This window comes from Hemibagrus wyckioides, linkage group LG08 (assembly GCF_019097595.1).
Source record: "Hemibagrus wyckioides isolate EC202008001 linkage group LG08, SWU_Hwy_1.0, whole genome shotgun sequence".
Taxonomy (NCBI): domain Eukaryota; kingdom Metazoa; phylum Chordata; class Actinopteri; order Siluriformes; family Bagridae; genus Hemibagrus; species Hemibagrus wyckioides.
In genome coordinates this window covers 19,106,308-19,123,841 of record NC_080717.1, presented here as the reverse complement: position 1 = coordinate 19,123,841, position 17,534 = coordinate 19,106,308, and the positions used below count along the sequence as shown (strand labels likewise).

The window sequence follows — 17,534 nt, the reverse complement described above, 5'->3', positions numbered from 1 at the left end:
GTTCAGGTAAATGGAGCAGAACAGAGATGGAGGTAGCTGATTTGTAGGATTTGTCCACGTAGGCAGAGAGTTTGGAGCCAACAAGCTGTCATTTTTATCTACCGAACAATCTGGAACTTGCTGCAAAACTGAAGATAGTTCACACAAATGTGGTGAAATGGTAATGCTGGCACACTCCCAGCGCTCGAAAAACATATAATGTACACAAGGTCATTGAGGTTAAGATCGAATGATATTTATCATATTGTGTATTATTTAGTATTTGTTTGTTTGTTTGTTTGTTTTTCCCCAGGAAATACAGCAGTGCACAGACATTTTAAAAGAGCTTTAAAATGAACAGCCGCCCAAAGCTACATGTATCATGATGAACAAACGTATAGAGTTTTAAACTAAATGCAAAAAAAAGTCTTCTTCGACAGTAACAGGTCCTTATCGAGTAATACGAAAGCAATAAAACACAACAGTGCATGCTGTTACAGAAAAATAATCAACATGGGTGGGTGAGAGGTGTGATAAGGCTCAGCAGTTACCCAGGAAGTTGAGAAGAAAGAAACTTATAGGTTAAAGTTCCATTCCTTTGCACTTTAGAAATAATTTCCCAACATTAACAATGCTTTTTGTCCATTTTTAACTACATTTCACCTTGTCAAGCATCCACAAGTTATTACTTGCACTGTAGCAGACGTATATTCCGTAAATACGACATTATTATTATTATTATTGCTGTTTTTGTTGTTGCTGCTGTTATTGTCATTTTCTTACCAGCTGTTTGACTCTCTCTTGAAGTTTACAAGGCACAAAAATGCAGCTTGTCATGTTCCCATGATCCTGCAAAGACTTAAAGCGGAACACATAAATTCACAGCTTTTTTCTAATTAACAGCTTTACAACTGTTACAAAGCAGTGGCACTGGGAACAACATTTAGAATGCAAAATAAATATCTTCTGTTATTCAAAACTTCACCATCAACGCTGTTTACATATGGATTTTTTAATTTTTTTTTGGTCCAGTCAAACTGGAGGGGTCGGCAGTGCTGTGGTATAATGCATTTTAACAATCCGAAGCATTATGAGGTGAAACAGATACAAGGGGAAGTAAAACTGACATTTTCTGTCAACCAGTGTGTCCATCCATCCATCCATCCATTTTCTGTATTTTCTTCTTCTACACAGGGTCACATGAAGCTTGGAGTCTATCCCAGGGGACTCAGGATACATGGCAGGGGAACACCCTGGATGAGGTTCCGGCCAGACACAGAGCACAACTGAGCCCACACACATTGTGGACAATTTAGAGATGCAAATCAGCCTACAACGCATGTCTGTGGACTGGTGGTGGAAACCTGATTACCTGGAGCATGGGGAGAACATGCAAACTCCCCACATGCAGGGCGGAGACTGGAATTTAAACCCCAACCCAGGAAGTGCGAAGCAAATCTGACCACTAAAAACCACTAAGCCACTGTGCCGATGTTTAGCCACTATATATGTTTTTTATTTTTTACAGATTAATAAGAGGCTCCTAATGAACCAGATACAATGTCGGAAATTCCTACTTGCCACATCCAAAGTGTTCCAGTGTATTTACATAGTCTATTTTTAATGACCTTGTCAAACAAATCAGCCAACACCAGCAAACAACAGCAAAATTCTAACACCTTATCTTAGAGGAGCACACAAGAGAACTGTTCCTCATTCCACTCCTGAGCTCCGGTTTCCAGCCGCACAGACTCTGTGAGGTAAAGTTATCTTTTGGGATAATAGTGATGAAAACACCTATCTCCCTGTTCTAACTCCGCCGTCCCACCCAGTGCACCAGTCGAATGATGTTCCTAAGCCACTAAATGAGTTCACTCATCCCTGTGCATGTTTTTTTGTGCTGATCATGATACTGTGTCAACATGCAAAGCTCCTCTAGCCTGAAGCACAGGAGTGTGCTGCCGTCTGGCCTAGCCAGGTAATTAGCGTGCCTTTCACGTGTGCGCGAGTGCTTGACTGCTTGTCTAGTTCTCTGCTATTCCTGGCATGAGCAGAGGTGTTAGGCTTCTAGCACTGACATTCAGAATGCCCCCCGGAGCTCTGGAGAGATTGCCTTGAACCGTGTGTTTGCTTGTGGCAAAGTGAAGTTTGCACTGTCTCCAGCCTTTTGGCTTTTGCATGCTCTACTGATCGAGGGTGTTGACTTGTCTATAACCCAACCACCTGATCCTTCTGTCAGTCTTCATACACACATGCTGTGTTTGTGTACCCTTGTGTACCACTGGCTAAATTCCTGTCAGCACATATTAATACTGTGACACTAATTATTTCATTAATAAATGAGCCAATTGTTTGGTTTTTTTTTCAATGCAGGTGCATCATAGGCTTGAAAGGAGTGGTCTTATATTGTTTTGATTCATTTACACACCACAACATGAGGTGATCGCAAACAAATCCACACCTTTGCCTCTATGTTGCAAATCACATACAGGATTGTATTGCAACTGTGCCTATTTATATTTTATGTTTCTAATGCTGCCAGCATTGAGCTTTAGTATATACTCTGAGATTAGGTGGACTCAATCACCGCTGCACTTCGGACCATATACAAACTTGGTAACTAAGAGTTTCCTGGCAACGTGGGAAGTAAACAAAGCATAGGACGAGCCTCTGCATGACCCTCACATGAGGACAGCATGGAAAGCAGACACAGAAAAGCCCTATTATTAGACAGATCCCCTGAGACATGGGATTGGAAGTGGCAGTTAAGGCTCTGTGCTTTCAAGCTGCTGAGCATTCTCTGTTGATTCTTTTCCTTCATGAGTGAAGTTGATCCAAAGCACACAGCACACTGATTCGCCTGAACACAATGTTTGGGGGTGCGGTGGATTGTTTTGATAGCTATAATATTTCCAAGTCAAAAATATTTCTTCTGCACCTGCTTATTTATTTTGGTGACAAATGGGATCAATTTGACGTATTTTCCTGAGGAGGTGTTAGGTCTTCAACTGAAAATGGGTGTAGCACTAATACTACTGTCATTAACACGCATCGTTTAGGCTCCAGACACTTGTATTTTGTGAATGTTCGTGAGAAGGGTGTGCTGTGTCACTGTCTGACGGGCGTGTGTGTTTATGTGTGTGTGTGTCTGTGTCTGTGTGTGTGTGCGTGTGTGTTTCATTGCATGTGTGAGAGAACAGCGAAAGAGGGAAATAAAAAAAAATAAGGAAGAGAAAGAGGTGGGGAGCGAGGGTGCTCACAGCTGTTGTTCTGCTGTGCTTCCTCTGATAGTGTACTTGGCAGTACTCCCAGTTCTTTAGGCAAACTGCAGAAAACATTAATTGAAAGGGGAAGCAAATCTACACTAGATGCATTTTATTAATGTCATTATTTTCCAGACATGCAGTGATCTTGCATTATGGGTGCCTGACCACTTCTTATGTGTATTGTAAATATTTTATTCTGCACATTATTCTTATCGCTTTAGCTTTCTTAATCTCAATCTTCCTTGAACTATTTTTGTCATGCACATATTCAACAGATCTTGCACCCTAAAGCATGTGCATTAAATCTTCCTATATCAGAAGCAACAATCACGATTGAATGTTAGACAACAACCTGATGAATTTTATGGTTTTAAGAAAATTATATTTTTATAATTTTTTATAATTTTTATAATCATATAAGTTTTTTTTTTTTTTTCCATTGCTGCTACACATTTGTTTTGTTTTTTTCTGTCTTTTTAAATAAGCCCTGTTGCCATTTCACTACTGATCTTCTACAGAACGCGAGCTGGTTAATGTTTAGAAAACTAGAGCCGCTGAATTGAACTGTAGTCAGCATTTTTCCCCCCTTTTTTAGTCGCAAGAACTCGTCTGAAATATTTCGCTTGGTTCTGCATCCAGACTAGAGTCCGCCACTTGATGAGCATTGTTCTTTGTTTTCATGTACCCATGAAATCTGTGTTGATCCCTTATTACAGTCATCACACGTCACATGAACGAACATGCTGACATATGGAAAATCATGAGCTTCTTATTACTGGATCAGCTGATAGACCAGACTTTAATTCCTTAATCTGTTCTTCACAGTTTGCCCTTCATACATGTCATACTGGGCAAGAAGGAACAACGAAGGAATCTCTAAAGAAATGCACCCAGAATCAGGTGCTAATAAGCTTTGGGTCTAGAGTGGCTTAGATATGAAATTCGTTACCACTTCCGCACTTGACTTAATGAATTTTGGGGATTGGAATTCTCTAGAGAGGAGGACAATAAACATAAGCTTCCTAACAAAAGATATTAAGCACAGGAAAAGGACATCAAGTGAAAGCTGTGTGAGAAGCCTATTGATTTTATTCAGCGCCACATCAACTAAGCACTATATCTAACTTATACCACAGAACGGCTGAATCTGTCTGTTTGGAAGGTGTGGATTAATTTTCTGTAACAGCAGCTCTAATGACAGCAATTACAATTACTGGGTAATAATATTTACTTGCTCTTTAGTTCTATAGTAACAGCTACATCACGGGGACTTGTATGGCATTCAAGTGCTGTTATTTAACTAAAAGTCTGGTGAAAGGTTCTGTACAGCGATGTTAATTTTAAGCTCAGGGGAGGAGTCTCCAGTGTCAGTGCTTTGCAGTTTCCCTGAAATGAAGGTTTTTTTTTTTTTTTGGTTTAGTTTTGTTTTCAGCCTTATTAACATAAACACAAGAAAGAAAGATGACCGTGATTACAGTTATAATGCCCTGTAAGTGCTTCTTCTCTGGCCGTTCATTCAAGATTAAACATAATTATACATGGATTAAAGGTATGTTGTGTTACCTTTAACATATTGCTGTGGTAGAAAAGCAGTACAACTTGATACTGGGATATTATTAACTTTGGGGTGGTGAAAGTAACTAACCACAATTTGCTTTCTTTTGTGCAAATACAACAGTGCATTGTGTTGAGCTTAGACAATGAGAAATTGTTGAGTTCAATTTGTTGAAGTAAAAGGGATTTTTAAGATGACCTTATACAGACCGATGTAGATTAATTTATATTGACATAAGATATATGATGGAGTTGAAATCATGGGAAGATTTTGCTGGCACTTAGTAGCTGGCAACTAGTGTAATTTTTTTGGTAAATTATCAAGAGAGCTCATATGTGAAGAAAAGCAAGTACATTACTGTGAAATGTATTTATTTGATCATTTTTCATTTTTGTAGAATCAGTAGGAGAGAAGAAGGTCTAACTAACAAGAAGAATAGAAGAACTGTTTGGAAATAGGAGTGATCCAGAAATGAAGGTGCTGTTTGTTATTTGCTCAGAGGACAAAATTCTTCGGCAAATGAATGGCAAACTCATGGGATGACGTTTCCCGAGCCAATCACTTGCAGGCACTGAGAATGCAGAATTAGTAGAGAGAAGAAGCAGATGCTAAATTGTTTGAAATGCGAGGTTCAATATATTCATTGTTAGAATGTTACTAGTAAAATTATGCTAATCATTCCGAGGTTTTTCTGGGGTTTTTTTTTTTTTGAGTGCACAAATACTATTAAATGACCATTAAGTACATCCTCCTAGGATTAGGACACTGCAAGTGAATGAAGTCGCTCAACAAACAAGACTTTTATCTCTAGTCAATCTTGAAAGAGCCCTGCTCTGTGGAATCCATTCAACCCTTTGGACGAGGCAGAGAGCAAAATCTTTCACGTTCCAGGCCTCATTCTCTTGGGTTTCTTGGCAGTCTATGTGGGTTTCTTTGGCAGGACGTGTAAGCTGTGTTCTTTTGCTCTTCTCTGTTTTCCAGACTGCTTTGCTCTGCTGAGTCATTTGCCTATTAGCTGCCATGTTAGCAGGCGGACTTGTACCTCACTCATGATTTGCTCTATGACATCTCAGTGGAAAGAATGCCACCACAAACTGGGTAAATGGCACTTAGTGTCCCTCTATAACAGCAGAGGTGCTAGGGCATGTAGAAGGATTAGTGCTAGTGCAGCTGTGGCACAGCAGTTTTAGTAAATAAATCATAGAAAGTGAGGCTCAGACAGAATCTTGCTCAGATTTTTTTCACCTGGGTAAGGCCTAAAGACAAATCAAATCAGCCCTTGTATTTGGCAGAGGGTGCTCTTAATCCAGCAGCCTGCTCCATACGACCCTGTCTGAGGAGTCTGAAAGCAATCCGGTATTTACAAAACAATTAACCAAATCCTAACTTACAAGAAAAAGACCTAAAGGTGAGAGGTCTAGTGGGGTCTAACACTTAGAGGCAGACAAATTGGGATGTAAACTGTTTTCATTTTTCAAACACAAAAGGAGATTGGCTCAGGCATGAAACAGGGTGTTTCCAGGACAAGCTGATAGTTTCCTGTAAAGCCACATAAAGGTTGCTTAACTAAAACTGCCTTCCCCGTTATTCTCCCACAGCCGTGGTAAACACAATGGAAGATATGTGTGCAAAGGAAAGGACAGATTCTTACATGCCCAAGCATTGCATGGATTATTGAAAAGGACAAAACCAAATCAGAGATTTCTAAATCACTGGAACTGTAACTGTTTATGTTCATTGATCAGAAAATATCAAATGATGCACCCACAGTGAGAATGAGGATGTTTCGGTAGCATATATCATTCTTATATATACAAAATATACAAACAAAGATATAGAAATACACACTGACACACCTAGCCTGGACCTATCTTGTATATGCTTGAACAAGTGGAAGCAAAAAAAAATACTTTCCCATCTTCTTGTTTTCATCACACTAATGTAATCAAGGGTTGCAACACTGAGTAAGAAACTGATTAAGTAAGGCCTGAGTTGCAGCAGTAGTACTATCACCCCATATGACTCACTGGGAAATTGATCTCTGCTTATGTTTCGATGAAAATGCTCCGCTACACACAGGTGAAGTCTTTGTTAAAGTTTCTAAAATCTATATTTTGAAGGGTTTTTTTTTTTTATTATTTTGTAAATACGGATTTGTATAAATGCAAATCCACATGCTGGTAATTCAAATCAAATTGCCATGTGTATTGCTTTATTAGACAAACTGATGTTTGCCATAGTGTAGAAATGACCCCTTGCCACCTGAAAATGAACTAAAATACGCAGTCTAGAAAATCACAGTGCTTGTCATATGGCCTCAACCCTTTGCGTGAGAGTGGCATTTTATAAAACAAAAAAGCTCCTGTAATTACCCATCAGGGGCCACAAAACCAAAACAGAGAGTTTAGAGTTGTTTACCAAGGAAAGGCTGTTTTGGAGAAAAGAAAATCTCGCTTGCCAGACTCAACAGTACAACTGCAGTCGGCGCACACGCAGTGACCTGGACATCGGTGTAAAGGTACAGAGCAAGATCCTACTGTTTTACTGGCAAGTTTCAGTACTGTGTAACGTGCTTGTGTAGGGGTACAGTGCTCTGACTGCCAAACAACACGCCTGAGGAGAGGCATTATTTGGAACTCTCCAGTCGAACAAAGGATAAGCTGTGATATCTGGATGATTCATTTCTCCCTCTGTATATGCAGACAGGACACAACGATTCTAAGCTAGGGCCTTGTCTGGATTAATCTTAGAACAGTGTAAACATGACACCAACAATCCTTCATCTTTAGCTAGGCTTGCGTGTGTGCAATATAACGGTACCACTGGATTTCAGATTTTTATTTTAAAAAATACAGCCTTTTTATTATTGGGTTATTTGCATTAGCCTTGTTAACAATGCCACTCAGATCACATTTGCACCAGGATCTAGGTCATGGTGGACAGAATCTGATTGCAGGAGTTGGGTTATGCTTGGCCATGAAGGGGGATGGCTGCTGTTGACAGTCTCTCTCATTATCGTAATAGATGTCATTGCCTGAATGTGAGTAGATAGGACTAATTCAGAGCAGCACCTTACCACGGCTCACCACTCTGCACTCGCTGTCATCCACTATCTCTTATGTAAGTCACTCGGCTGACAGCCACTCCCGATGGCGTGGTGGCCACAAATGAGCTAGGCAAATATCTGAGGAAGAGTGGCAGTGCAGAGGTGGCACTCCTTCAGAGGCAGAACAAAAATCAGCAACAGCCTTCAAATCAATGTAAAAAAAACAAAAAAAAAAAACAGCTTGTTTATGAGCTATATATAAAAACCAGTCTGCATGTTGGTCAAATAGTTCTCCTTTCTCTTCTCAGACTTTTTATTTGCATTGTCAAATCATGAACCTTGTAGGTTTTTCTTCTCTTTTTTTTTGACAAAGCACAAACAAATAGACAAACAAATCTGGTTATGGTGATTTGGAAATACAAATTAATATCCAAATTTCCATTGTGCCACTGGCTGACAAAGTGGAATAGGAATAAGGATTGCGGTACAATCTCAAAAAAAAAAAAAAAGTTCTATGTAGAACCCATGAAGAGCTATGAACTTTGTATATTAAAAATATTGAATGCTTAAGGTGAAATCAGTGCCATTACTTATTGGAATGTGATCTATATGTAGATAAAGCTGTGAAGTGCTTTAAAATGACATGTTTATGAATGGCATATTTTAGAAAAGATCAAATAGTTTATTTAATTTGTGAAATAATAAAAATGGAAGGAGCTTTACAGTTATCAAAACTACATACAATTTTTTTGTAACAAAATCTTTCTGTTTTAAAATAAATAAAAGATTTAATAATTATATAATAATAATAAATATTAATTATTTATTTGAAATAAATTTATATCAAATACTGTGTTTGAATTTGCTATTTTCTAAATTTGTATATAATAATAATAATTATTATTATTATTGTTGTTGTTGTTGTTGTTGTTATTTATTTGTTTATTTATTTACTTATTTTATATTCCTATTTCCCATTCCTATTAAGAGTCTAATATCAGTCTTCAGTGGATATGAGGTCAAAATATAAAAAAATATTCCCACAATGAGGATAGTGACAGGGCTCTGCTATAACATATTACCACATAAATAGTTATAAAATGCAAAATGTAAAATATCATATCAGAGAAACAATACCTGAAGAATTTAGTCATTTAAATGTACTAATAATTTTAAAATGTATTAGATCCAAAATATGCGAGATGAGACTTGTCGTATATATTTGCGTGCAAAGCAGTAAAGCACCACCTTTTAAATGACTCACTAACTCTAACAACAAAGCTAGAGGATACAATAAAGGATACACCTGAGGTAGATTCACAAAAATGTAAAAACATAAACCGTTCAATCAACCAAAAAGGAATAATTATTCCTTATTAATTATAGTTAAAAAAAATTAATAATATCTGAAATACTTTGCTCAGTACTGTCCAACAAAGTGCTCAACATGTATAAAAGTAAAATTCTACAGGATACATGACAAAGATGTGGTGTGTAGATAGATGTGGTGTGGTGGAAAATTGTGGACAGAGACCATGGGCATAGGGTGGGGATGGAATTAGGGATGCTGGGATTTTTCAACCTTTGTGTATTTCTCAGAGGAGAAGCCTCCCTATGCTTTGCACTTCTGTTAACTCTAATTCTTTTATATATTGCATGCTAGCATGTCTAATCACTAGTGTTTATTGTAGCATAATTTACAAAATAATGAATAATCCTACTGGGCATTTTCAATGCCATAATATTGTTAACAGTGCTGCAGATTGTCAATGCTATAACACTATGGAAAATGTTGAGCAGCTTCATTCTGAGAAGTTGGTGTTGGCTAAGAACTGGTCAAACTAGCAACAGGGAGGTGATAATATCAACAAATCCTTAGGTATCTCAGATTTGACCAAACTTTCCATAAACTCTGCTTGGGTGTGGCACCATAACACATCTTTACTTGACTAAATTACAATATAAACGCATTGCCATTATTATTACCCCAAAGAGAGAAAAAGAGAGAGAGAGAGAGAGAGAGATGCACTGTATTTTCTGATGGGCTCAGATTCTGTCAGAAGGTTGATTCAGTATTGACTTGGTTTGAGGAGAGTGGAGAAGCTAGTGGAGAAGCTGTGCAGATTTTTGCCGAGTTATTTTGGCCTTTTTAGGGCATTGGGCCAGGTCTGAACCCAAAGGTGAGCTATTTCAGTCCACAGCTGTTCCTGCCAGCACTCTCTGTGGGCATGAAGAAAATTTCGGGATACGTTTTAACTCACTTTAGTCCTCCTTAGCTGCCCTGGGAATAGTATTCTGAACTTGTTGAATTTCTGGCTTCGCAACTTTGCTCAGTAGACTCACAAGATCACATATATACCCCCCCACACACACACACCTGCATATGCCACTAGATTTCTCATCTTGCAATGTCTTGCAAAATGAATTCAACCGGAAAAGGATTGCAATGGCTCTCTACAGATTTCTACATGTTTGCATTCAAAGGCAGCCATGTCTCAAGGCAATTCGTTGAGTATAATCAGGCTTTGACTAGTTCCGTGATCAACATTGAGCCCATCCAACAGAGAGATTGCGTTGTGTATTCTCAAGCCAAAAAAAAAAAATCCTTGACCTGTTTCACAAGCTAGCAGTGCTAGGCTCTTTACATTAGCTTAGCATTGCTGTTACCTCATGGCTAATCTGATTAAGCATACAGTATATAGATAAGTTTTATGGGTTTGTTTTGTTCCCAATACATAAATGGTTTTACTTTTCTTTACTGAGAAAAGTCAATCTTTTCCTACTGTCTCTTTTATTACTCTATTATTTGTTAACCACACAGGCCCAGAAGCTATATGTTTTGGTATTTGACATGGTTTGATTCACACTTACAGCAACTATTGCATTGATACTGAATAGCTTGGCATTATCTGCTTGATTCCATTGAGTCAGATGTTTTGGGTGGTTTTGCAAATACCAGGACAGGGTGTGCCTAGTAAGCAATGGCTTTTAGTACCCATTGCACTGCTTTTGTGAAGAAGAGCAGCATGTACCAAGCAGTTGGCCCCTGCCCCTGACTGAGTCATTAACAATGCTTCTATTCAACCTATCAATTAAAACGATATCATACACCTCTGTTCAAGTTTATGCGAATCCACTACTTACGCCCACTATAGTCAACGTTTGAGTTAAATCATAATCCCTATTTTGAAAGCAATTATGTGATCAAGTGGGCTGTCTTTAACTGCATTTACAAGATTATACCAGATAAGTCTTCCACTCATGTTGTAAAATTACCAAATTCTGGGTTGTGACATTGATGTCAATGCTTTGCCAGTATGTTTTTTAATCCATGCCAAGTGATTTCAGTGTACTTTTCTTAGTCATTTACCGACACATTTTGCAGGAATGTTGATATTCCTGGCAGTTTTGCGTTATTTCTTGCTAGGGGCATCATGCTTGCGCAGCAGGAAACATTGCCACCTCACACCTTCCAGGCATTCTGATATGATCCTCACAGTTACTCACTGTGTGGTGTTTCTGTACATGTTCTTCCCATTACCAGGTTCTCTGGTTTGCCGTTCCCACCTCCCAACATCTCCAGTGTTTTAGGGATATCGCTTCCAATCTATCATGATCCTGACCAGGATAAAGCAGTTACTGAAGTCCAATCAATGATAAAGTGTGCTAGATAGCTTTAGTAATTGTTAGCCTTAGTAATTTGCTAGTTTATGTCTACATTTCATAAATGCAGCTAGGAAATGTCCATTTTTTCATCGTGTATTTCAATTCATCCATTCAAAACTTCTACTCTCATTCACACAACACTAGTAGAAACCAATATGCAAGCAAATTGTTTTATGTCTAAATGCAATGACCAGATTTAAATGATTACCTCATCATATATATATATATATATATATATATATATATATATATATATATATATATATATATATATATATATATATATGTCACTAACATTTCAATTGGTAGCTTCCAGACTAGCTTTTTTAGACTAGCATAAAGAAACCAGTCACACAATTTCTTCTCTGTCTCAGTGCTAAATTTTCTATTTCAGTAGCATCTTGTGATTTAATGGGTAAAATGGGACATATTTGGCAAGTGTAGTTTACGAAACCTTTCCTGGAAATAGCTCAATATCCAAAAATTAATTCATTCTCTGATTTTGTATGAGGTCATACAGGAAGGTTTGAAAACTTTGTCTCAGCTTTGTGTATTTCTCAGAGGAGAAGCCTCCCTGAAGTAGTGCTTCTGTTCACACTATGCTTTTCCCTTGCCCATCGTTTTTTGTGTGTGATCTTGCACAGCTGGGAGCAGCCACTGTGACTTGTGAAATGAATTCACTTGATCTCCTTCCAAGAGATGGCTATAGCATACAAGCAGGTTAAGGGACATTGGAGAGGTAGGAAGTACTTTATTCTCGATGCTTGGGGTCCTCAAAGCCCAGATTTCCTCTGCCTTATCCTATCTTGTAGGATCAGGCTTGCTTTCTCAAAACAACTTTCAAAGGGAAGCTCTTCAGCCAAAACCTCAAGCGCCTTGCCTGACCCCAGAAGTATTTACGTAAGTAGTCTGGCCCATATTCCTTTCAAGAAATATCCCGCAGGCTTAAAAGGAATCCATGAAAATGTGTTTCATCCTTCGGTAATTTCTGTCTTATAGGCTATTGCAGCACCAGCATTTTGATACAACCACAAATTCAGTCTGTTTCGGCTAGATAAATTTGAGAAAAGAAAACAATATACACAGAAACTGATGGGCGTTGCACAACTCCATGTTCCACCTCTTAGTTGTTAAATTATGAGAAAAAAACAGAGACACCGTGTGTTGCAGTCGTTAATTGTTTGCCCTCTTGTTTGGGCTTTTCACGTCGTCTTTCTACATGTCTGGCATGTTGTTTATGACCCTACACAGTCCCCTCCCTCCTACTCTGGAGACAAAGTTTATGTCCCCAAGCAGGCCACTGTGCCAGGGTTGTTTTTGTTTCGCTTGTGTTGTAGACACAACCGCATCTGTCCTGTTTACGTCTGACTCGTACTATAGACAGATTTCCTTTATCCTTGTATATGAGTGACCATGTGTGCTTTCTTAGCGGCTGCCTGACATATTTTTGTGTTAACTACTGGAAAAGAATGATACCATGAACATAAGGAAGTCCAGAAAATTACTCTTGAGACCCAAGCCTGAGAACACAATGTTTTGCTGTGTTCAGGTGTGGCTGCGTTCTGTGCTTTTCAGATTCTTAGTAACTTCACAAAACTGGAAGAATGATATCTGCTGTTTCTTTTTCTATTTGAAGGAAGGAAAAATACACGGTGGGACATAAATAAATAACAACAGGGTGGAGTATTAATAAACGTCATACTTTTTACTTTTTATACCATTTATAGTTTCATTTCATGTTGTGGATGGTCTGCGAGACTGCTAGCATTCACATTACAGTAGATTTGAATAGTAATTTCTTCACTAATCTATGTGAATTATTATTTTATGTTAACTAAAATAAGTAATAATAAGTAAAATAAGTTATTATTTTAAGTTAATAACTCTTAAAACAGAGTGTCATGTTGCTGAAAAGTGAAAAGGAAAAAGCCTGTGAAAGACAATTTTATGCTTACAATGCACTGATACTAAACTCCTTCCATAAATAAGACTAAGACTAAGACTCCTTCCATAAATATTAAATAAACGCCAAGTTATGGAAATCTATTATATTAATAATGATTGACTTTTCTCAGCAACATAGTAACATAGAAAATCCATTTAATACGGTGGTTGTTTGTGAGTGAGATGTTATCTGAGGATGTTAGCTGAGGCTCAGTCTCAGTGAACAGGCGTAACCTGTATGCATACAAGAAGTGTTTTCCTGCTTGTATTAACCTTAATCCTGCATTAGCATTTATAATAGACTCCATCTTAACGTTTAGGCTTAGGTTTTATATACCTCCACCCAGACATAATCCTCAAAGGGATGGCTGGAATGAAGCAACTTAAAGACTACATGGAATATAATAGTGCAGCCATAGAGATGACAACACCCTAGTCCAAATCTCTGGTGAAATCCTTTACATGGATTTCAGCAAATTAAATAAACTCATCAGGATTGTTTGGTTTTTAACAAATAGGTCACAGAGTTCTTCCCTGTACAGGACACCAGAAAACTGTCCTGCCAAAAATCCCAGTTACTCCATGTCCTAAACACTTTTAGACAGACACACCCCCTTTATCTCAGCTATATCAATAGCACTGTGCTCCTTTAACAAAATATCAAGGGTTTACATCTTGGGAAACATGTGACCTATTATATAGGCTTATTGTATGAAATATTTCTGCTTGACTGTGTAAAATATGACATTGTGGACAAAAACAGGCATTGCTTCTAAAGCACAACACGGCTGTGGTGCAATTGCTTTTCTGGTCACACGGTGACTAAAAGCACTGGGGTATATATTAACATTGGCTAATTGATTCTAATACTGGGAACGACTGCTGATGCATGCATGAAAAACGATAGAGATATGATGTGAAAGCAACATGTTTCTGGTCTTATATACCCTCCATATTTCTCATACATAACTCATGAGAAAAAAATCAATTATGCATGTTTGACTGTAGTCTTTCAGTGCTACATGTGAAGGGGAGGAATTCATGATAAATGAAAAAGAAAAATGAAAAAAGGCGTCTTTATTATGCAATAATTTAAAGATCTTAAAGCACTGTATGTTAGAATGGCGATGAATTGAAATAACTGCACTTTTTTTTTATTACTGATGAACATGAGCTATTAAAATATTTCTCTAATGAAGTGATTCTTTATGAGATTCATCAGGAAATACCACAGAGTGCTTGATTCTGATTGGTCAGAAGGTGTTGGTTAAATTTTTGTGCAAGTTACCAGGTTTGTATTAACGCATAATACATTAACAACAATTTCTATAGTAACAACTTACTCAGGGATTTGTATGGTATGTCCCAAATTTCCCTTCAGGGGTCAGTAACCATTTAAAAACAGCGATTAATTGTTGATATGGTTAAGTTTTCTGCCAGAAAACTTTTTTTTAGGCATTTTTAGGCCAGAGGTTGTTGCGGTTTCTCAGTAACCAGACAAGCTGCATTGTTTTTTCCTAGGTAGAGAAATAAAGAGAGGTTGTTGTATTGTGTTTATAGATGTTTTACTATACATGATAACACAAACATTTTTCCACGGATGTTGTATAACAATGAACGTAGCTATAAATGAATCTGATTTATGTAATTCTTTAATATGAATCGTGCTATAACGTGCTTGTTGCTGGAAAATAATCAACTTTCAGGTGGTAACAGATAACAATGTTGCACGCCACGTCGTGTTTTATTCCCTGCATAAATCAATATCGTTGTTATTGTGAAATGTTTTTAGCGATACAAACACTATAAAAGGGGGATCAGTGACCTGGGAAGACTGTGCACCTTATCTGACTCCTCCCTGATTCTCATCAGCCAACTATCATGGAATTTATGATTGCTTTTAGCCTGGAGGTTTTGTGGTATGAATTAAGTGATAAGCTAGCACACGACATTAACCATTAATCATTTTACAAGCTATAAGTAATTTGCTACATGTTAATTCCTAAATCGGTAATAAACACGATTGAGAAATCTGTTGCTGAAAATCTAACATGTGCCTTGTTCAGGTTTGCTGCTGAATGAAGGTACACTGTGATATCAATTGTCACTCAGTGGGGAAAGATACAAAAAAGACTCTAGTTCGCTATGTAATGACCTGCCAAATGTCTCCTCAAGGAAGCTTTGTCTGCAGGGTGTGTTTTAAAAGTTTCACCTATGCATTTGTCAAACTGACATAAAAGCACAGACATATGAAGGCCAAATGGTACAATGTACACTGACAGCAGCTAATGCCATGAGTCATTATTATCCTGACAGACACTTGTATCAGTTATTCAACAAGTGTCAAAACATGTTTCACACCTCCATTAGTCCTTCCTTTTGCAGACTAAACATTTCAGACTGGAGCAGATTTAATAAGGAGTTCACACTCATTTTGGAAGTGTGCTTCTGGAAAAACAAAAATGCAGCCAGTGATTACATATGTGCCAATCCTCACTGGTAATTCCTTGTAATTACTTCTTCTCTGTACCATTCTGCTAATTACATTATATTACCTTTTCACTGTAGTCTGTAGTTAAGAAGCACAAGCAAACATCATTCATACAAAAGACACACTGCTGGATAAAGAGGAAGGATGCCCAAAGCCCAGACTCACACCCTTAGACCCAATTATTATATACTTAGTGTGCTGTACTATGTAAATGACTCGGTAATTAAGCCTGTATGCTTCTCAGATGAAGATGATAATGAGATTTGCAATTACATTTTGTCATGACAGTGCTATCAGACTGCATCGACTGTAAAGGATTTAACTTTGCTACTATTTGTTTAATATCCACACACTTATATCCTCAAGAAGTAAAGTAGAGTTCTTTAGAAGGTTTAATTACTGAGTTAGCTTGTTCTTGTAACTCAGAAATGAGATTATAGATTTGGTTTGATTTGCTTTGGTGTGTTTAATTCATTCTTTTGTCAAGGAGTCGGGTTTCAACATTCATTAAACAATAAAGAAATGGTGTTGAATTTATCTCATTTCCGTGACTTTTCATAAACTCTTCTGTAATCTGCCAATCAAAGCATCATGAGATAATGTGACTGATTTCCTGCCCTTGGCCTTGTGTGGAAAGTGTGTGTGTGTGTGTGTGTGTACCTGTGGAAGAAGAGCAGAATTGACAGCATGGTCTGGTCAATGTTGCTGTTGCAGATGCCCTCGTTGAGCAGGTAGCAGGGGTCACGCACCACCGACTCCAGCGAGTCCTGTCTCATGATGGTGTTTAGCTTGTCTGTGTTCAGGTTCTGGAAGATCAGCTGGTCCCGGAGCTGTCTAAAGTTACTGATGGAGGTCGGGCTTCCCAGGCTTGGAAGTCCAGATCTCCCTGGTTCTGTCTCACATTCATTGGCCAGATCCAAGCAGCAGCTGCAGCAGTCCAGGCCAATGGGGGAACGACAGTCTTCGTTTGACATTGGGCCAAATTCAGGGAAGATCCAGTTCCTCTCACATGCGCTTACACACGTCCAATCAGTAGTGCTGGCAGCTCTGAAACTCCAGCGAAGCAGGCGTATGTCTGTTTTGGCTGTGAGTGTGTAGAATTCCCTGCAGGTGCTCTCCGTCAGAGTCCCAGTCGTCCGAGTGGGTGGCTGGACACAAGCTGTGTGTTTGTGTGTTTGTGTAGATGGGATTGCTCTCTGAATGTGTTTGAATGAGAGTGTCTGTGCCACGCCAGTTTTGTATGCACGGGGAGGTGATATGGCATGCAGCGAGTGTTTGAAAGCAAAACCAGAAGCTGTCTAAGCTTTTCTGTCCCCTCCTCCTCTCACCCTGTACTTTTTTCCCTGCCCATGTGCGTGAGTACAGCAGCTCACAAGCAGGATTGCGAGAGAGAGAGAGAGAGAGAGAGAGAGAGAGAGAGAGAGCGACAAAGGGTGGGGAAACTCCTGTGATTGGTAAGAGATTCTCAGTGCACGCACAGGGCCCTCCCTTTTCTGTTCACACACACTCACATCACAAATTAGGGGAGGACCTCAGTCAGCTATGGAGAAAAAAACAGTTTGCATGTGCTGAGGTGGACAACAGAAA

The 17,534-nt window shown here is 38.5% G+C and overlaps 1 protein-coding gene across 1 annotated transcript in view; it reads right to left on the bottom strand.

Annotated features, from left to right (window-relative positions):
- The window catches only part of tsc22d3 (TSC22 domain family, member 3), a 31,115-nt gene extending 13,814 nt beyond the window's left edge, over positions 1-17,301 (bottom strand). Inside the window, exon 1 of the mRNA XM_058396534.1 lies at positions 16,608-17,301. Coding sequence (XP_058252517.1) covers positions 16,608-16,921 — 314 coding nt within the window. The 5' untranslated portion in view covers positions 16,922-17,301. The remainder of the gene's footprint in view (positions 1-16,607) is intronic.
- Between the last annotated feature and the right edge of the window lie 233 nt (positions 17,302-17,534).